The sequence below is a fragment of the Macrosteles quadrilineatus genome, unplaced genomic scaffold (genome assembly GCF_028750875.1).
Source record: "Macrosteles quadrilineatus isolate MER2022 unplaced genomic scaffold, UCM_ALF_1.0 Scaffold_7__1_contigs__length_78375512, whole genome shotgun sequence".
In the NCBI taxonomy this organism is placed as follows: domain Eukaryota; kingdom Metazoa; phylum Arthropoda; class Insecta; order Hemiptera; family Cicadellidae; genus Macrosteles; species Macrosteles quadrilineatus.
The window spans coordinates 60,167,233-60,187,416 of NW_026542600.1; the positions used below are offsets into that span (position 1 = coordinate 60,167,233).

General features: G+C 33.0%; 1 protein-coding gene across 1 annotated transcript in view; it reads left to right on the forward strand.

The window, feature by feature from the left end:
* The window catches only part of LOC128999038 (homeobox protein MOX-2-like), a 41,616-nt gene extending 23,051 nt beyond the window's left edge, over positions 1-18,565 (forward strand). The window contains exons 4-6 of the mRNA XM_054425394.1: positions 8,356-8,588; positions 14,024-14,154; positions 18,464-18,565. Of these exons, the coding sequence (XP_054281369.1) occupies positions 8,356-8,588; positions 14,024-14,154; positions 18,464-18,565 (466 nt within the window). The remainder of the gene's footprint in view (positions 1-8,355; positions 8,589-14,023; positions 14,155-18,463) is intronic.
* Positions 18,566-20,184: the final 1,619 nt, after the last annotated feature.

Genomic DNA, 20,184 nt, shown 5'->3' on the forward strand with positions numbered 1-20,184 from the left:
TATATTTAATGTGAAAAAACCTCTAAATACTTTAACATATTACAAAGTAGAGAAAAAAACATTACCAAAGGGAGAGATCTTAGTTGATGATTTAAACCAGTTATTAGATGGTAAACTTAAAGTTATAATACATAAAAATGGAGAAGCATTAATTAATACTAAAGTCAAACTTTTATTCAAAGGGCTTATTCCAAAATTAAATAAACTTAAAGGCAACAAATTAACCATTGGAGAAGGTGATGATGTTTTCTATTATGACCACAAAGCTCCAGTTACAATAGAAATTTCTGAAGGAACATATGAGGTGGTTGAGCTTGCAAAGGAAATTCAAAAGCAAATCCCAGACTTTTTCCTTACAGCTAATAATAAAACTATGAAAGCGAGATTACTTTCTAGCCACGTGTTTGATTTTACAAAACCATGTTTAGGGTCTGTTTTATTGGGATTTAAAGGTGTTTCTACTCCTGGTGTACAGTTTGAATCTACAAATAAAATAAACATTAATAATGTAAATGTGATTAGAGTAAAATGTAATATTGCAAACGGGTCCTATTTAAATGGAAACAAATCACACACCATACATAGCTTTTATCCAGAAGCTCCTCCTGGCTACAAAATTATTGAAGTTCCAAGAAATATTATATATTTTCCTGTAAATAAGAGAAGTTTAGATGTTGTCAGTATTACATTTGCCGATCAGCATGACAAGGCAATTGACTTTAATGGAGAAGAAACTACAATTACTTGTCATATAAAAAAGATATGAGAATTTATAAGAATTTATCTATAAGTATACAAAATGCTAGGTTCCTACGATCAATAGGACTAAAGTTAAAATTTTCTATTAATAAAAATGGAAGATTTTCTAGACGTTACAGGGAAATCCCAATTCGACGATAGTGTGGTTAAAATTACAAATCACTCCTATGTTCCCCATAACACTTTAGCAATAAATAATTCTGATGAAATTCGAATATGTATTAATAATCAAGATTTGCTAACTCTCCCATGTAGGAGTTATCTGTATATTAAGGGAGAAATTGAAAATCATGATAAAGGTCATTTTATAAATAATGCATTTGCATTCTTATTTGATGAAATTAGATATGAAGTCGCAGGTAAAGAAATAGACATTGTAAGAAACCCAGGAATTTCTAGTCTCATGAAAATATTGAGCTCTTACAATAAAACAACTAAATTGTCAAATGTGGCATTTGATTCTGACACGAATTTAAAAGAGTTCCATAAAAGTGGCAAGTTTAGTACTTGTTTGCCATTAGAACTGTTAATGGGTGTATTTGAGGATTTTAATAAGGTATTAGTAAATGTCAAACAAGAATTGGTGTTGAAAAGATCCAAAAATGATTTGAATTGTATATTAACAACCACTAGTGCTCCAGCCAGTGGTACTGCTGATGCAATTCCCAAAATTATACTTAACTCAATTCAATGGGTGATGCCACATGTAATACCATCAGATGGGGAGAAGTTACAATTACAAAAGATGTTATTGCAAAATAAAAATTTGCAAATTGCATTTAGAAGCTTAGAGTTGCATGAACTTCCATCATATCCCAATACTACAAGACATACATGGTCAGTAAAGACATCTTCAAGTTTGGAGAAGCCTAGGTATATTATATTTGGTTTCCAAACAGCTAGGGATAATAGTGCACGAAAAAGAACTGATGAATTTGATCACTGTAAGTTAAAAAATCTCAAAGTATTTCTAAACTCTGAATATTATCCTTATAGTGATTTAAATCTCGACTTTGAAAATGGAGATGTCTCTAAAGCTTATGAGATGTTTATGAGGTTTAGAGAGACTTACTATAATACTATCCCAGATCCTATGATTAGTAGGGCTGAGTTTATGAAGAAATATCCACTAATTGTAATAGACTGTTCTAGACAGAACGAAACAGTGAAGGAAGGAATTGTTGATATTAAATTAGAGATTGAAACTGCAGAAAATGTACCAGCAAATACATCTGCATATTGTTTAATAATACATGATAAAGTGTTTGAGTACAATCCTTTGTCAAATGAGATAAATAAAATGTAAATAAAAGATGAAAAACATTCAACAAGAATTGGTTGACTCTGCAAATCAAATACGAGAGAAATATAGAGCTTTAAAACGTGGCAAGTTTCTAGAGGCTGAAGAGAGGTTTCAAACATTCCAACCTTTAATAGAGCCATTACAAGAATTAAAAAAAATCGCCAAAACAGAGAGGCCTCGAATGGAGATTCTCCCAATGACTCCATCTAGAATACCAATAATACCAAGATTACAACCATTACAGCAATCCACCCCACAGAAATTAGATTTTGGTCTTTTAGCATCAGACTATTTAGGAAATTACCTCAGTAAAAGTAGTATGACAGACACTACATATGGTATTAGACGAGAAGCAAATAAATTTTTTATTGGAAATAAGGAAGTTGACATTGCCAATGATGATGTTACAATTGCAAATAAAACCTACAAGGGGACAAAAGGTTTGTGGCAATTGTTAACTTTAAAAGAACCTGAGGATTATACTCCGGCTGATTTGCAAAATTATAAAGAAATTTTGGAAGCTACAAATGGACATTTAAAGAGTTACAAAGATGGTGCACCAATTTCAAGTAATAGACATACTAAATATCTTAATATAATTAAACCTCTATTTAAGTCTGTTGGTGAAGGTTTGAGACAAGTGACTGGTAATAAAATAGACTATATTTATTGGGATGATCCTAATGAGCTTGTAGATAGGTTAAGACTTCTTTGGCTAAGTCGCCAAGCCGGTAACTCAGGAGTGGATAATGAAATAGATTCCATTATTGAGGAATTGAGAGAAAGTGGAATTATTTACTAAATAAAAATATGTTTATAGATAAATTTTATCATTTATATAATCCATATAATAAGCCTGCAGAACCCAGGGCTAGTAGTGAACCTACTTTAAATTTACAAGACGATAGTTGGAATGGTTTAAACCGTAAAATTGGTAACGTTAAAGATGGGGAGTTTGTAGATGATGTATCAACTTTGGGACAGACATTAACTAGAAAAGGTGATGTCTTCTTACAAGGTAGAACTAAATATGAGTTTTTAGAATCTAAGAATAAAAATTGGAATGCTAAAAAACAGAAAATTACTAATGTGGAAAAGGGTGAAAGTTTAGATGATGTGCCCACTTTACAACAGACTTTAATACGAACAGATGGTGGTACATTTGTACAAGACAATAATAATTATGAATTTTTAGAATCAGAGAATGATATTTGGAATGCTAAGAAACGGAAAATTACTAATGTAGAAAAGGGTGAAAGTTTAGATGATGTGCCCACTTTACAACAGACTTTAATACGAAAAGAAGATGGTAAATTTGTACAAGACGATAATAATTATGAATTTTTAGAATCAGAGAATGGTGTTTGGAATGCAAAGAAACAGAAAATTAGTAATTTGATGGAAGGTACAGATAGTAAAGATGCTGTGAATGTTTCACAAGTTCCAAAAATGGAAGCAGGCTATTGGAGTTTTAATAGTAAAAGGTTAGTACGTGTTAAACCTGCCATTGATGAAACTGACTGTGTTATAAAAGAACAGACTATAACTTTTGATAAAAAAGAAAAATGTTGGGATGCCAAAAAACAATTTATAAGAAATCTACCAGAGGGGGAACATTTGGATGATATTTGTCTAATGTCACAATCTATGCATTACGATGGATCAAAATTTGTATATGGAGAAAAAAAGTTTAATTTGATGGAATATAATCCTGATTTATTAGTTGCTGACCCCACATCTTTGAGTGGATTTAAGTATATAGATAATAGACCATATATACCAGAAAACTATGTATTTAAAAGAATGGAAGATAATCTATTGATTGGGGCTAATGGTGATGTATTTAGAGTTACAGGAAAGGATGATGTTATAAAAAATGAATGAAATTGCATACGAGCTTCATAAGCCTGCAAGAAAGAATTTCATTAGAAGGTCTTTTAAAGTATTGGGTATAAACGAAACCATACAAATAGATTTAGTTGATATGCAAAACTATGCTAGAGAAAATTCTGGCAATAAATATATTTTAACTTTAATAGATACATTTTCTAAAAAAGCTTATGCTGCTCCACTAAAGAATAAGACAGGGTTAGTGGTTACAGAAGCCATTAAAACCATTCTACCAAAGGGGGTTAAAAACATTCAATCTGACAATGGAAAAGAATTTTTTAATCAATATTTTAGCAAACTAATGAAAAAATTAAATATTAATCACTATCACACATTTTCTACAACTAAGGCTGCAATTGTGGAGAGGTTTCAGAGAACTTTAAAGAATTGGTTATATAGAGAATTTAGTGCTCAGGGGAGTTATAAATGGTTGGATTTACTTCCAAAGTTAATTCGAAAATATAATAATAAAGTGCATAGATCTATAGGAATGAAGCCTAACCAAGTGAATGTTAAGAATAGTAAATATGTGCATGAGAGGTTGACTTCTAAAGTAGTGCAAGTTAAAAAGCCAAGATATAAGGTAGGTGATAGCGTAAGGATTTCCAAGTATAAACATGTTTTTAGTAAAGGTTATACTCCAAATTGGACAGGGGAACTATTTACAATAGCAGAAGTTAAGAATACAAAGCCTGTGACTTATATCTTGAAAGATGAAAATGGCAATATAATCAGGGGAGGCTTCTATACAGAGGAGTTGTTAAAGACCAAGTATAAGGACATGTATTTGGTAGAGAAGGTAATTAGGAGAAAGGGTGATTCGTTGTATGTCAAATGGCTTGGGTTCCCAAGTAGCCAGAACTCATGGATTTCCACTAAGGATGTCCAAGGGAGCACATCATGAGCCGGGAGCATGCCCGAGTTCACGCACAAACCTCACATGATTTTGAAAATATACATGGGAATGGATGTGGATTTGAAATTTTAATGGAGTTTGAACATTTATATAGGCTTGTATTAGACGAGATCCAGGTCTTTAAAAAAGTGGCCAAAAAAAGCTCACCATTTCCAGACGTGATTTTTAGTATTAACAAAAGTAGAAAATTTATATAGGGGTGTATAGGTCGAGAGCTGGGTCTTTAAAAAAAGTGGCCAAAAAAAGCTCTTCCATTTTTTTCTCATTTTTCCCCTATAAAAAGTGCCCTAAAAGTGCCTCTAAAACGCCGAAAGTGGGGTCATATTCTGGTATTATATCTACTCGCTGCTTACCTGGCCTGTCTTATCGCGTGTCCACCTTCAACAGTAGAAATAAACATCTCTTCTCGTTGCCCTACAGCCGCACCACTGCCCGTACCTCTCCCCTCATGAGGGACTACAATTTATAGACAAATGTGACAGTATCGATATTTTCTCCGACAAGATCAATACTCTCAACGTTGTGTTTTAGTTGTTTTAGTTGTATTTCAGTGGAACCTCGATAACTAGAACCTCAATAACAAGTCGTCCTTGATAACAAGTGTCATTTTTAAATCCCCCAGAATTTATTTTACCCCTAATCACATGTTATTGCAAACCTCGACATGAAGTCAACCTTGATAACAAGTCTCATTTATAAATCCCCACGAGAGTCTTGTTATCAATGTTCTACTATGTATCATTCTGAATTTATATTTCCATTATTTATCACTGTTATATTTTTAAATATTTATACCCTTTGTTATATTCATTGGTAATTTAATTATGTGTTAGTACCTATTTAAAGCATGGCATGACAGTGAAAGTGAAGTGAAAAAGACAAAATGATCAAAACCCACTCCAGTAATAATTATAAGTACATGGACTGCTTCTATGTAAATGGTATATAACTGTATTGAAGCATGGAAATAAAATATCAACTCGCAACTAGCACTGCTTCCTTGGGTCCATGCGAGCGAATCATTTGTCATGCGCTAGTACAGAAGTGTACTCCCACTAGTAGAACACGGGACAACTAATACCCAGATTTGTGTTAGCCTGCTAGCACTATTAACACGCTCTATGTCAATAGCGAACAAGTATTTACTAGCAATGATTATGTTTAGTTCATATCATGCTAGAGCTAATTCACTCGCTGCTAGTGTATCAATATTACTACTTGGCGAGAGCTAACGGTAGGGTAGGGGGTGGAGGGCGGAAGCTTGACCGGACCGGAAGCGACGTCTTTGACAAGCCGCCAACAGCTGCATCATAGGTCATCCGTAAAACGTCATTCGCGTTTGCAACACTTCGGACTGTGGAATAATAGAGAAACTCGGGCATCCAGCTCGACCACCAAACCGCAAACTCGACTGACTGAATCTCGCCAAACAAGAATAAATCACGAAACATAAATTGTAAACATGTTCTACCTTATGGGATATCTGAGTAACCATTGTAAAAACATTAAAATATTCTTAATTTTATTTTGTAAATTGATTGATTTCAAGGGACACTTATTTTGGGGGAAAAGTTATGTAGGGCATACATGAAAAGAGTTTTGCATTCATTAGTATTGGCTAACTACTTACACAAACAGTAAACTGTATTAGTTATACTGTACTTAACAAATGGCATTACTGTAATAGGTATATAAGGAAATCAATGGAACGTAAGGTATATAATTGTCTCTGAAATTAAAGTTAAAGAATAGTCTTTTAAGTTTAGTGTAACAATGTAATGTTATGCACAATATTCGACCACCTCTCTGTTGTGTTAGGAATTTAAAATATTTAATATCATAAAGTTTGACGTTTTAAAAACTACATATAAAGCCTGGTATTATACCTCGTAAAGGGGTAGAAATCTATAAGTCATAAGTCGTTTATTCAGCAAAATTAACATAAAATGCATTAGCTACGTCAAAAACATAATAAAATACTATATTTATGTAAACAAAAATCTCTTATATAAATTAAAACTGTCAACTATGCTACTGTATTTACACTACCAGTTCTAGGGCAAAGAAACTCACGAATGCTGCAAAAGGCATTATCGAACAAATTTTTTTATAGTTTTTTCTGATATCCCATTCACTAGATAATTAAAGTAAAATAGCTTAACAGCTGATGTTTGTCAAAACATCAATTAGCTGCTACATTATAGGCTTATATTAAGTAAAAAAAGTGGTGGGTGAAATTCCCCTCAAACCGACAAAATGTTGTGAACCCCCAATAACAGATTCCACAATAGTTGACAGAAAACAGTTTTTAAGTTATTCTAACACATTTTCAGGGGGCTAGATTACTTGATAGTTGATTACATGAACATAAATTATATACACTCTAATCAGTTCGTGACCTTATCATAAAAGGTCGCATTTAGTAAACTCAGTTCCGTTCCAAATTTGTAGATTTAAGTTTTTCCCATAGTTAATAAATTCCTCTCCGCAGCAAACCTGCAGATGCAAATTTCCATTTGCCTTCCACTCAGATATTTCAGATGTCTGTCTATTGTCTATTCAAGTAACATAAGGTATATCGAGTACTTATGTTTGATGCTACAGGGAAGGTAAATGTGCAATTAAAATGTCAATAGCTCAGTACGAAATGAATAAATGTTCCAAAATTGATCAAAATATATCTATGAACAAGCATACTACAACAGTTTACTTACTATCCACTAGAATAAGATGGGAATTTTAAACTTTGTCAAAGTTTTGTTTAATGTTTTCCACATCCATTACGTACAAACAACGCTTCAGTTTATGCAAGCATTCATTTATTTTAAATTCGATCAAATGGATTAGCCTATTAATTATACAATTAATTGTATGTTTTGTGTTACAGAGTTTGCAATTTAAATACAAATATTCAGCAGTAATTATTTATCATTTGCAGTAGTAAAAGATGAAGTAGTTTAATTATCCGTTTAAAGTTACAACAACGACATTGATGTTGTTTGGTTAAGAATGAAGACATTTAACAAAAACAACGCATTTGACTCAAAGCGACAAAGAAAAAGTCACTCAGCTCCGATTGGTGCAGAGCTTCGAACTCGAAAGCCTATTGGTCGAGACGGAGAATGATCTCACAACTCCAAATGTCAACCTCGGACGACGGACGGTCACAACACATGTGCCCGCGATCTCCACACGTCATGGACGAGGAGAATAACTTCACTTGCACGTTCCCCGATCTCGCTCATCAAAATCAGTTTAAGTTCGCCTCGCCAGAACAAACTTCACTATACAAATATTCCTCGGAAGTAGTAGACAACAGTTGTACCGTTGATTGGCAAATCTCTCCCAGTTTCGAACGTTTAAACGACGCGAACTCGCACCCGCATCATTTCATCCCGTGTTATCAGGACTGTTATGATTTCGGGGACATTTTTGACGAAACGGTTTTTAACAAAACTTGTGCCTTTGACAACAATTCGTGCAACAGCTCCGGCCACTTGTCGGACTTGGAGTCGGGAGAGGAGTTTTTGGAGGTGTGCAACTCCGGATTCAGCGATGACAACTTGCTCGGATCTACTGACCCGGACTTTGAGGGCCTCTGTTTCAAAGGACAGGTGGATAGAGAAGCACACCGGACTTATCCTTCTACTACAGCCAATGTCTCGACGCAGCAGAACAGTTTGAAACCACAAGAAGACGAAGATAGGATTGAGAACAAAGGTGGGCTGATACACATTCTTAATCAATCAATATGCATGGTAGAATACAAATTAATAATATTAACAACCAAGATCTTAGTTTTTAATAGGACGAAGTAAAATAATGTGTTGATTAAACATTTAAAGATATTGTTTAACAAAATAAAATGTGCCGTAAGTTACGTTTTACTAAATGTTACCTACTCAGTTCTTTTAACTGAGTGGTTTCTACTATCGTAAGTTGTAAAAGTTTGTGAGGTACCATAATACAACCAAGAATTACACATTCACATTTTTATCATAAAATTATCGTTATTATCAGTTAACGTAAAAATAATATCAGTTTATAATAAAATTGAATATATATTTCTCGGTGTTAGAATACGGTGGTGATACTCAAAAAAATTTAACTAAAAAATAAACTTTAAAAAATGTTCAATTGAAGATAGATGTAATATTACAGAAACCTTCCTCAGTTATTGGGGTTTAATGTAATAAAAAATAAATGTATAAAAATAATAACACTTTTGTGTAGTAGTTAATCGACTTTGGCCAAAGGGATATTTAACAGTTATGTAATAAATGAGTATGAATTTATCTATTTATTTAAATGTCAGTAGGCCTACATCATAATAACAGGAGGTATTGTCAATGGTTAAATCGGATCCTTAAAACCAATAAATACAACTAATACACAAAAACAACTGAATCTGCCCTAAATATAATGTTTTTACATGACACAAATTGAGCTAGAAGAACGTTGTAGGCTATATAATATGAATGGGTGTTTATTCATACCTAATTCCAGCAGACCTCCAAATAATCTACCAAAGAAAAAATAGATTTAGTGTTGAGCCATTTTTAAAGAAAGTCTTGGAAGAATTTTCTAGAGAAGTTCAACTTCTTGAAAATTATTTAAGATTTTTGGACCAATGTATTGCGGTTATAGCTATAATATTTGTAAATTGCCAGCTACATGTTTGATAATATTCTTATTTCTGGTCCTATTGTAATTATGTTTAATTTGGGTCTCCCTAAAAATGGAAAGGCTTATATAAACCCAGCATGCTATTTCAAAAATATTCTGATCATTGAAAGTTAGAACTTTAAATTTTGAAACAGTTTTTTACTAGAGGTTCTAGGAGACTTAACCAATAATTCGTATTAGGTACTTATTTGTAATAATTTAAACATCCTTTTTGAATGAGGAGAGTTACCCCAGATCAGGATACGATGTCATTAATGATGTGAAATACGCATGGTATATTATTAGCTGCGTTTCCAGATTCGTTACTTATGATATTATTTGTATTGAAAAGAAAAATGCAAGGGTGTAATTTTTTACTACAATTTTCAATTTGCCCAGTTAAGACTTTATTCCAAATTAATCCAAGGAAGGTTACATTATGTTGTGTAGGTAATTGATGATTTGAGAGGATAATGTGATTGGAATCTTCCCTGTAGTTATAGTAGAAAAGTTTATAATTTGTGTTTTTCATACATTAAGGGCCAGGCCAAATTAGCCCGGAACCCAGAGCAAAGAATTCTCTGTATATGCTAGTTTACAGGAATTCAATAGCGGGTCCTCCAAGCAAAAGCATTGTGTCATCTGCATATTGAAAAGTTTCATTTTTGTTAATACGATGCTGGCTTTGAAATCCACCATGGCAATACGTTCAACCTAAAAATATAAATTTCCTAGCTTTTCAAACAATACTGGAATAATCGAATGTTGATGAATGGACATGGACACCAATGTTGTGGGTATCAAACTGTCGACAAATATATTTAAAAAAACTAAGTGGAACTCTAGATTACGTATCACATTTTGAAACGAATATTATCTCATTGAGTTTTATTTTTAATTACAGGACCTTTTGTTTCATAAATGGGCTCGAGCGACCCCAACCCATGGTTAAACCACAGACATATTCTCTGTGGTTAAGCCAATATAAGCGTGATCGATTAGACACACTTATTAAAACTTTTAATGCGTAACCTTTCACAGTTTTAAAATATTTATTTTGGTGAACATGTCATAGCCTACTTAACGCCAATATAACCATGATCGATTAGATACACTTATTAAAACTTTTCATGCGTAATGTTTTGTTAAGCGAACAATCAACAATTTTTGTAGTTGTAAAAAAACATTTATTCAAAGATTTAGCATTGAGGATTCAGATATAGTTTTGTTCTAAGGATAAAGTGAACAGAGATTGAATTTAGGTAAAAGGAAAAGGTATACATAATCTACCTAAATAGTTTTACCTGAAACTAACCTACTGTAGATGATGGTTCCCTCGAATTGTACTTTGTATCCCAAAACTAACAAATAAAATAAGCTGAAATTTCAACAAAAAAAAATATTCTTATAATCATCTGAAGAGGAAACAAGAGGACACTCTCACTTCTGTTTCCAAAAATTAATCCGTAACATTATTTTATTTCAAGTGTTTTAAAACGACATATTAATCCACTATGCTATAACAACTCATCTAGGCTCTAGGACATGGAAACTGAAATGTTTAAATTCTAGCCCATGTACCTGTGAGTTCCAATATAGTATGAAGTTTTAGTTTTAGTAACGACTAACGAAGCCTTCTTGTTGTATTTTACAATAGAGATTCCGCCAGTATAGTATATTACGTTATTAGTCCTGAAAACAAGTGTTTACCGGACGAGTGTGGTCGTTCCCGTGCGAGACGAAGTCGAGTACGGGATTACCATACGAGTCCGGTAAACACATTTTGGACGCGTTACGTACGATAGTTTACGCCATACTACTAAATCTTTACAAATCTTTATATATGACCACCAACTAAAGGACTAAAAATAACTAGTCGTAATCACTAAGAGAGGTTATGTCTTTGTTTATAAACACTCATTGCCACGCAAATACAGTATAATCAGCTGATTGGTGTCCGGTAAAACTCATTGCAGTACAGTAGTACGCAATGAAACCCCATTTGATTAAGCTGGCGGCAAACAGCTGTTTTCTGGACTAAATCCTTGCGTGGCAAGTTCGTCAAAATAATGTAGTGTGGCGTAAAATATATTGCCGTGAGAAGCAAGACCATACTGTACGTGAATTTTAATGATTATACAAACACTTTAGATCACTTGCTTCAGTGTTCGATGTAGGGTGGGTGCACCAGAGGATGAACACCCCTTACTGAATTACCGTTTTGTATGAAAAAAAAACATCATATCAGACTTTCTGTTTTTGCTAGTCCATCACAAACGGTTTAAAAAGTAACTTTGGGGCCTAATGCACTCTGTGACTGATTAAAAATAAAGTTTCAATCATCCTTTTGTAACAAAAACAAAATTAGATGTACCAAGCAGTTCATTGTTAAGCTTCCCACTATGGCGTTTCGCACAAACATGGTTGGTTGTAATTTGTCATAGTTCTTTAATTATTGATTGTAACTGTAATATATTACACATTAAATGTAATTGTTACATGTAATTCACAGTTAACATGTTAAGGTACAATTCTGTACTCATTTAAAGATCAAAATCCTAACCTATTGTATATTTAAACAGCCGGTCAATTACTGGTTCACAAATTAGGGTATAAACAGTGAATGACCGTTTCGGTCATTAACTGGATTTGGGTTGATTTTCTTCATTGATGTTGATGACTATTTTTTCTGATGGAATCAAGTGATTGCTAGGAAACAAAAAATCTCACAAAGAGTTATGTGGATACACTATAACCAAAATTTGACTGCGAGTTAAATCTTACGGTAATTTCTTAGAAAATAGAAATGAGTGAGGGTGTTACTCGTCTGACTTCAAATGGACAAGTGGACGCTTTGGAAGTTTCTGTGTGATGTGAAAGGACCGTGCACTGGATGTCAAGAATGTCTGGGACGTCCATTACGCCGGTGCGAAAAGGCCTTAACAGTTGTCTTACTGATTTTCCTTACCAGGCGCAAAGTAACGGATTTTGGATAATTTTGTGATTGACATGAAATACAAAATAATTTCTTGATCAGCATTGTGTGTGTTGTTAAATTTACAGAAAGTAAATAAACATATGTCTAATTACATTTTAAACATATAATTACACTTGTTAACTCAAATACAGTAAATATACATGTATAATAGATGGTAAGTGATCATCAATTTCTATTGGACACTCCAATTCTAGTCCAGTCAAGGAATGAGGTGTAGAGTGCGTGAGCAGGTAACTAAGCGATTCCTTCAGAAACTTGTTCAGGGAGCTTAGGGTGTTAACATACCAAAAGTCCTGACTCCTAGGTGGTGAGCCAGGGGGTGGAGGGGGGAAAAGGGGGGGGGGAAAGGTACGCATTTTGGGTTTTTTGATTATATCTCGAAAACTATCAACTTTTTGTATACTATAGTAAATTATAAAATTGAAGAAGATTAAATTTTCTACAAGAAAAGTATATAATGTGTTTATTTTGGTTCAACAGATTACGAGTTATAACTTATTTAATTGATATCTTATTAAAATACTCCTTCCATAAGAAATACATGTAAATTAGTATGCGAAATGGGGCGAATCCTATCCGCCCAAAGGAAATATAAATGATATTCTGGAAATCTTGACAAAATTTCCAGTAATTTGACACTTTAATCATTAAAATTGATCCAAAATTAAGGCGAGGGCGAGGTAACAAAATGTCGAGTTTTGGCGTTTTTTTATTGGAAATATAAAAAAAACCTTAAATCATCCCATTTTTAAACGCTCACCCTGGCTTTAATTTTTGACAAAATTTCATGATTAAAGTGTCAAATTACTGGAAATTTTGTCAAGATTTCCAGAATATCAGTTATATTTCCTTTGGGCGGATAGGATTCGCCCCATTTCGCATACTAATTTACATGTATTTCTTATGGAAGGAGTATTTTAATAAGATATCAATTAAATAAGTTATAACTCGTAATCTGTTGATCCAAAATAAACACATTATATACTTTTCTTGTAGAAAATTTAATCTTCTTCAATTTTATAATTTACTATAGTATACAAAAAGTTGATAGTTTTCGAGATATAATCAAAAAACCCAAAATGCGTACCTTTTCCCCCCCCTTTTTCCCCCCTCCACCCCCTGGCTCACCACCTAGGAGTCAGGACTTTTGGTATGTTAACACCCTAAGCCCCCTGAACAAGTTTCTGAAGGAATCGCTTAGTTACCTGCTCACGCACTCTACACCTACTTTTGGATCATTCATTGACTGGACTATTCATCAATTTACCATCTTGTGAGTTAAGAGTATAAGTGTAAATGTATGTTGTCCATCTACATTCCGGGGCTGTAGGAGAGTAAGCTATACTAGTGTAGAGACTAAGAGACTAAACAACTTTGACTTTAATGAGTCAGAGACTAAGATCATGCATGATGTTTTTTTAATGAGGTTTTACATTTTTTGAATTACATTGAAAAGAATTTTTTAAATGTTTTAAATTAGAATGTTTGACAGGTCGAAAAGAGAGAACAGCCTTTACCAAGCAGCAGTTAGGTCAACTAGAAGGCGAGTTCCATCACTCTAACTACTTGACGAGACTACGAAGATACGAGATTGCCGTTGCCCTAGATCTGACTGAAAGACAAGTGAGTTGACGAATATTTAGGACTAAACTATCACATACCTCGGTTGCAGTTTAGATATAGTAATATTGTTTTATAATCAAATATGTATGTTTCACTGAATATGGCATTTTCGAGTGGTATACAGAAACATTTCCAATTTATACTCGGCCAAATTGTAGAATTTTAAGTTAAAACATAAAAATGTACACATTGTAATACATAACAAACAAAACATTTAACATGTAAGCCTACAACACTTAAATATTATAAATTAACTGTACCATCAAGTTTGTCTAACAAATAAATCGTCCAAGATTGTAAATAAATCACGTTGATCAACCCAATCTTTTTGCACCCACCCAAAGTTGTTAAACAAAGTAAAATACAGCCACTTTCTTGGTGGGGGGAACTCACCTAATAGTTCTAAGCAGTTGATAGCATGCAAGCAGTACACAACAAAATTAACATGATACACTTTATTCAAGTCATCCAGCCCTCCAAAGTGACTTCTGTGTTGTGTGACCATTCCTAGTCTTTCTATAGATTACTTAGTTTTGAGATTAAATAGCTCGCTTTCTGCTGCTCGGAATTACTACAATCACCTAGTATTGCAAATTGTACTTTAAAGCGGCATTATTTTCAGAACTGGTGGAGTGGTTTTAGTATTTAGGTTACAATTGTATTAATGTTCACAAGTATGTAACAAGCATGAAAATATTCAACCAAAAGCTTCATAATGTTTCCTTTCATTTATTACCATGTATATATCATTTGCCTGTGCTAACTTGGGTGCTTCTGTTGAATATACAGAGTGTCCCGGAACTCTCTACCAATATTTTAGGGCATTGCTACTAAGTAAGAAACATACCTAACTATCATATTTAATTGTCTGGAAGTCCTTAGCTACTCACGCAGCCGCCATTTTGGATTTTTCAGTTATTAATTTTTTTCTAAAGAATGGTTAAACATACGAAATGGAAATTTTGCTCAAACATTTATGACAACTAGACAAAGCTACCAAAAAATTATGACGATTTTTCAAATTCATAAAACAAAATGGCGGCCGTTTAAAATTTTGTTTCTTAAATAACTCGAAAACCGTTTATTTTACAAAAATTCTACAAGATTAACTTTTTTAAGGCAAGATTATTAAAAATTGATCGACATCCTAATCTTTAAGATCGGACCAGTATTAACTGAGATATGGCAGTTTTAGTGATACGTGACCGCTTTCAGCATGCGCTGCAACTAACCTCCAGCGGTCACGTATCACTAAAACTGCCATATCTCAGTTAATACTGGTCCGATCTTAAAGATTAAGGTGTCGATCGATTTGTAATAGAGTTTCCTTAAAAAAGTTAATCTTGTAAAATTTTTGTAAAATCAACGGTTTTCGAGTTATTTAAGAAACATAATTTTAGACGGCCGCCATTTTGTTTTATGAATTTTAAAAATCGTCATAATTTTTTGGTAGCTTTGTCTAGTTGTCATAAATGTTTGTGCAAAGTTTCCATTTTGTATGTTTAACCATACTTTAGAAAAAAATTAATAACTGAACAAATCAAAATGGCGGCTGTGTGAGTAACTAAGGACTTCCAGACAATTTAAATATGATATTTAGGTATGTTTCTTACCCAGGAGCAATGCCCTAAAATATTGGTAGAGAGTTCCGGGACACCCTGTATATTAAACAACATTTCCAACATGACACAAGAATTCTCAAATGAGGACACGGTTATAGTCATTGCTGGCGCTAACACTATTTGTGATGTCACCTACTCCAACATATCAATGAATGTGTAATTACAGGCCTATCTCATTGTTATGCTCATTTTCCAAAATCTTTGAGCGAGTTATGCATAATACAACTTTCAAAATTCTTATAAGAAAATAATTTAATAGATAAAGAACAATATGGTTTTAGAGAAGGAAGGTATGTTATTGACACAGGAGTTGATTTCTGTGAATCTATAATTAATTCAATTGATTCAAAGGAAAAAGTAGTTGGAATATTCTTGGACTTAACAAAAGCCTTTGATAGTGTCTCACATGATTTAATTCTTGAAAAAAAACTTGAGGGAGGGAGAGCTTGGGTTGGTTTGAATCTTATCTTACAGGCAGGCAGCAGTATGGTGCAATTGATAACATAAATAGCCATAGCCAATTAATTACTTACACTTCAACATAAATTGTTAGGTATGGTGTCCCTCAAGGATCAACATTGGGGCCCCTATTATTCTTAATTTACTTGACTGACTTTCCCTCCCTCATTGATAGAATCTCACAATCATGTTTGTTTATTTACTGATGACAACAATATAAAAATATCCTGTGATTCAAATTCTGATGTGGAAGTCTCTTCTTTTGTTGAGTTTACAAAATGTATCCAATATTTAAATGAAATAAATTTATTACCGAATCCAATAAAAACTAATTATATAAATTTTTCTTCAAGGAGCAAAAATGCACCTAAGTTTAATACTTTTATGGGTACAATTTCACTATATGAAGTTAAAACAATAACATTTCTTGGATTGCATATAAGTTAGATGATAAATTCAATTGGGACAGTCATGTTGAAAGCTTTTGTAAAAAAGTCAATTAAGGCATAAATGCATTAAGACAGATTTAGTCAAAATTTAGTAGTTTAAATACCTTAATATTATTCCTTAATTGAATCACACATTTCTTTTGGGTTGTGTCTTTATGGGGGCACATAAAATTTTAATCTAAATAGCATTCTGGAACTTCATAAAAATGCAATTCGCCTCATGTTAAAACTAAAATCTAAAGACTCCGATAAAGAGCACTTGAAAGAAATAGAGATGATGACTGTTTTTAGCTTATACATTTCATTTATCAAATAGCCCTTTATATTCAATCAAATCATGAAAGATTGCCAAAATTGAACTCCTTTTATAAGTATTCAACGAGAAAAGGTAGTGAATGAATTGGCGTTCAACATAATTCATAATTTATCGGTTTACAAAAAAATCCCATCTTAGTGTTGTTAAATATTTCAATAGCTTACCTGACAATATAAAAAATATAACTAATTTTAATTCATTTAAAAAACGTTTGGAATTATTTCTGACTAATAGACCCTTGTATAAATCAGAAGATTTTTCCAACTTCCTGAAATTTGATTTATTGATAAATCATTCTGTACACTATGTGCGATATGAATAAAGTGATTTTAGGGGAGAGCGGGGCTAAACCGTACACCCATGCGCAAGTTTACAGTATCTGCACCGTTTTGCTATATGTGTGGTAGTTTCAATGTTTCAGTAAAAAAACATGTTTCTACTCACTTATTTATAATTTTCGTCCAGTAAATAAAAAGTTAGTGAAGTAGCTTTTATCATAGTCTATTAACTGTGATATCATAATAAACAACATCCCTTAAGCGCTCTTTTGGTTATTAGCAATGATTGGTTAAGTGATAGAATTTGAGTTTATGTTTATAAATTCCCACGAGGTACAGATTGGGGCTAAACCGTACTGCTCTGGTACAAAGGTGCTGCTCATGTTCAGGGTGGGTCCATTCAGCTTGCAGTGCTGCGGAGAACTACATTTGTGGACTTTTTCTTCTTTCTTTTGATTTTGGGATGAAATTTTATAACTTTTTCATAAACTTCATGTTTTTCGTGAAGGTTGATTTTTGAAATGTAATTTCTTCTAAAATGTTTAAATTGTAATACACTGTTTCTTAACTACAAACCTTTATATAGTAATAAAAAGTGTTTGTACTGTAATTTGTTGCAGTACTATTATATTACTAAACCTAAACAAATGATTTTTGAACTGTACGGTATAGCCCCTTCTACTGTACGGAATAGCCCCACCCCTCGGGGCTATTTCGTACAAGGTAACTTGTTTTTAATTAGCCTACCAATTTTTATATGTAAAAAATTCAATAGTTCCAAAATGTTTATATACAATCAGTAGCTAAATAATTAAATTATTGCTTGTGTTTACATTACTTTTACTTCGAAATTTGCGATGTAACTACGAATCTCCCTTTTGTGTATGGTATAGCCCCGCTCTCCGTCTTCTTCATGACGTTCCAATCCAGAGAGCTGAAACGTTTTCAGTTTTCGTTTTCGTCCTCTTCAGCCCCTGAATTATTGATATGTAGTAGTTCATTTATTTACTATATGTATACGTATGAACAATATGCTACTGTGGCTACTTTGCAGCTTATCACTAAAGTATTTCATTCTTTAAAAACTTTTTTTGTTTATTCATCTGTACAGTTACTACAGTAAGTGAAAAAAGACCTGTATGCAAATATTCTAATCTTAATAAGTACTTACCACTCTGTTTCCAGGTCAAGGTTTGGTTTCAAAATCGCAGAATGAAATGGAAGAGATCAAAGAGTGAGCTGGCCAATCCACAGAAATCTGAGAGAGCAGTTAAGAATTCTGCTTAATAATTTTTAAATGTAAATGTAAACTTTTCTGTAAATAGACACGAGTAATCTACAGCTGTACGCTGTACGCTAATTTTTCCATATTTCAAGATTCATAGTACAATAGATAATGTCTGCAGAAAACATGCATACACAGGGGTGAGTTTTGTAAGGTTTCCAGTGTTTATTTTAGACAAAATGATAGTTCTAAAATGACAAGGAATACTTAAGCCTACCCCAATGAATAACTTACAAATATTTTAAATGTTTTTTTGAATTCAGGATGTACAAAAGACAGAGGTTTACTAATTCAAATCACACAGTTTTCAAAAACAAACATTGGTGATATTTTACATAATTTTTAAGATTTTTTACACAAACATGTTGCTGCAATCAGGGGTTTACTATTTTATTTGTATCAAAAAATGTATTTTTTTAATGTTATATTTTTGAATAGCTGTATTTTTCTTGAAAAGACAGATACCTCTACTCTAAGTGAAATGAAATTAAATTATTTATTGTCATTAAAACTATGTACAAAGTTCATGACAATTGTCAAAAGAAAAACAAAACAATCAAGATGGCTCTGGCAACTAAAATAACTAAAACTCTAGTAAAATGTCATCCCTGATCAGCTGACCTTCATTTTGATATGCAACGACACAATATTACACCAAAAACAATCATTTCCTAAGACAATTTTTATTTAAAATAGTTCCATAGCCAAATTAGAATTACAGTAACACCTCGCTATTTGACACCCGGTAACTCGCCAGTCCTCAGCTGACGTCTAGCTGACTTTGTCTTACTATTGTGTTCAGAGTTCAAGATGAATATTTGTGACGTTTCTTTGAAGATTGTTTACTCAATATGTAAAAATACTCATGTAAGTAATAAATTCATATGTAAAAATTAGTCTGCTGTGTATTCATTTGTACCCATTACAAATTCCAATGTTCTGGATAACTCCACAACCCCCAAACTCGACAACCTCTGGGTCCACAAACTGTCTAGTAAAAGAGATTTTTATTTATTTTTTGTTAAAGAGATGGGGGAGCGAGCTGGTCTAGTGGTTAGAGCGCGGGACTCCGGATCCTGGGGTCCCGGGTTCAAATCCTGCCAAATCACCAATGGATTTTATCCAAGTGATAATGCCATACCCCTAGGCCTAGCCTGAAGTAATGTAAAAAACAATTCCGGGGTCGTGCCTAGCGTCCTACAAAAAAGAAGAGATCTTACTGCACATAAAAATTAGCATTGTTACAGTAGGCGGGTATATTAAAAGGGGGGGTGGGGGGGGGAGGAGCAACTTGTAGCATTGTTGATGTAGCCTATTGAAAAACCTACAGTTAAATTTACCTACTTCAGCTGACCTTACCAGTCCCTTTCTGTAAACAACTAATTTCTGGTAAAAAAAAGGGTACAGGTATATTGTATAAGCTGCTTCACTGTGCAGAGTGGCGGAAAATCCATTTTCTTATTAAATAGCATTTAAAAACAACAGTTCTGGTTAATTTTTCTCAAAACAAGTCAGATATGTATCCAGACAAAAAAATTAAAATAACTCAATAATATTTAACAGTTAAATTCACACTTAAATGACAGACATTAAACTTAAATGTCTCCTTAATATCACATTT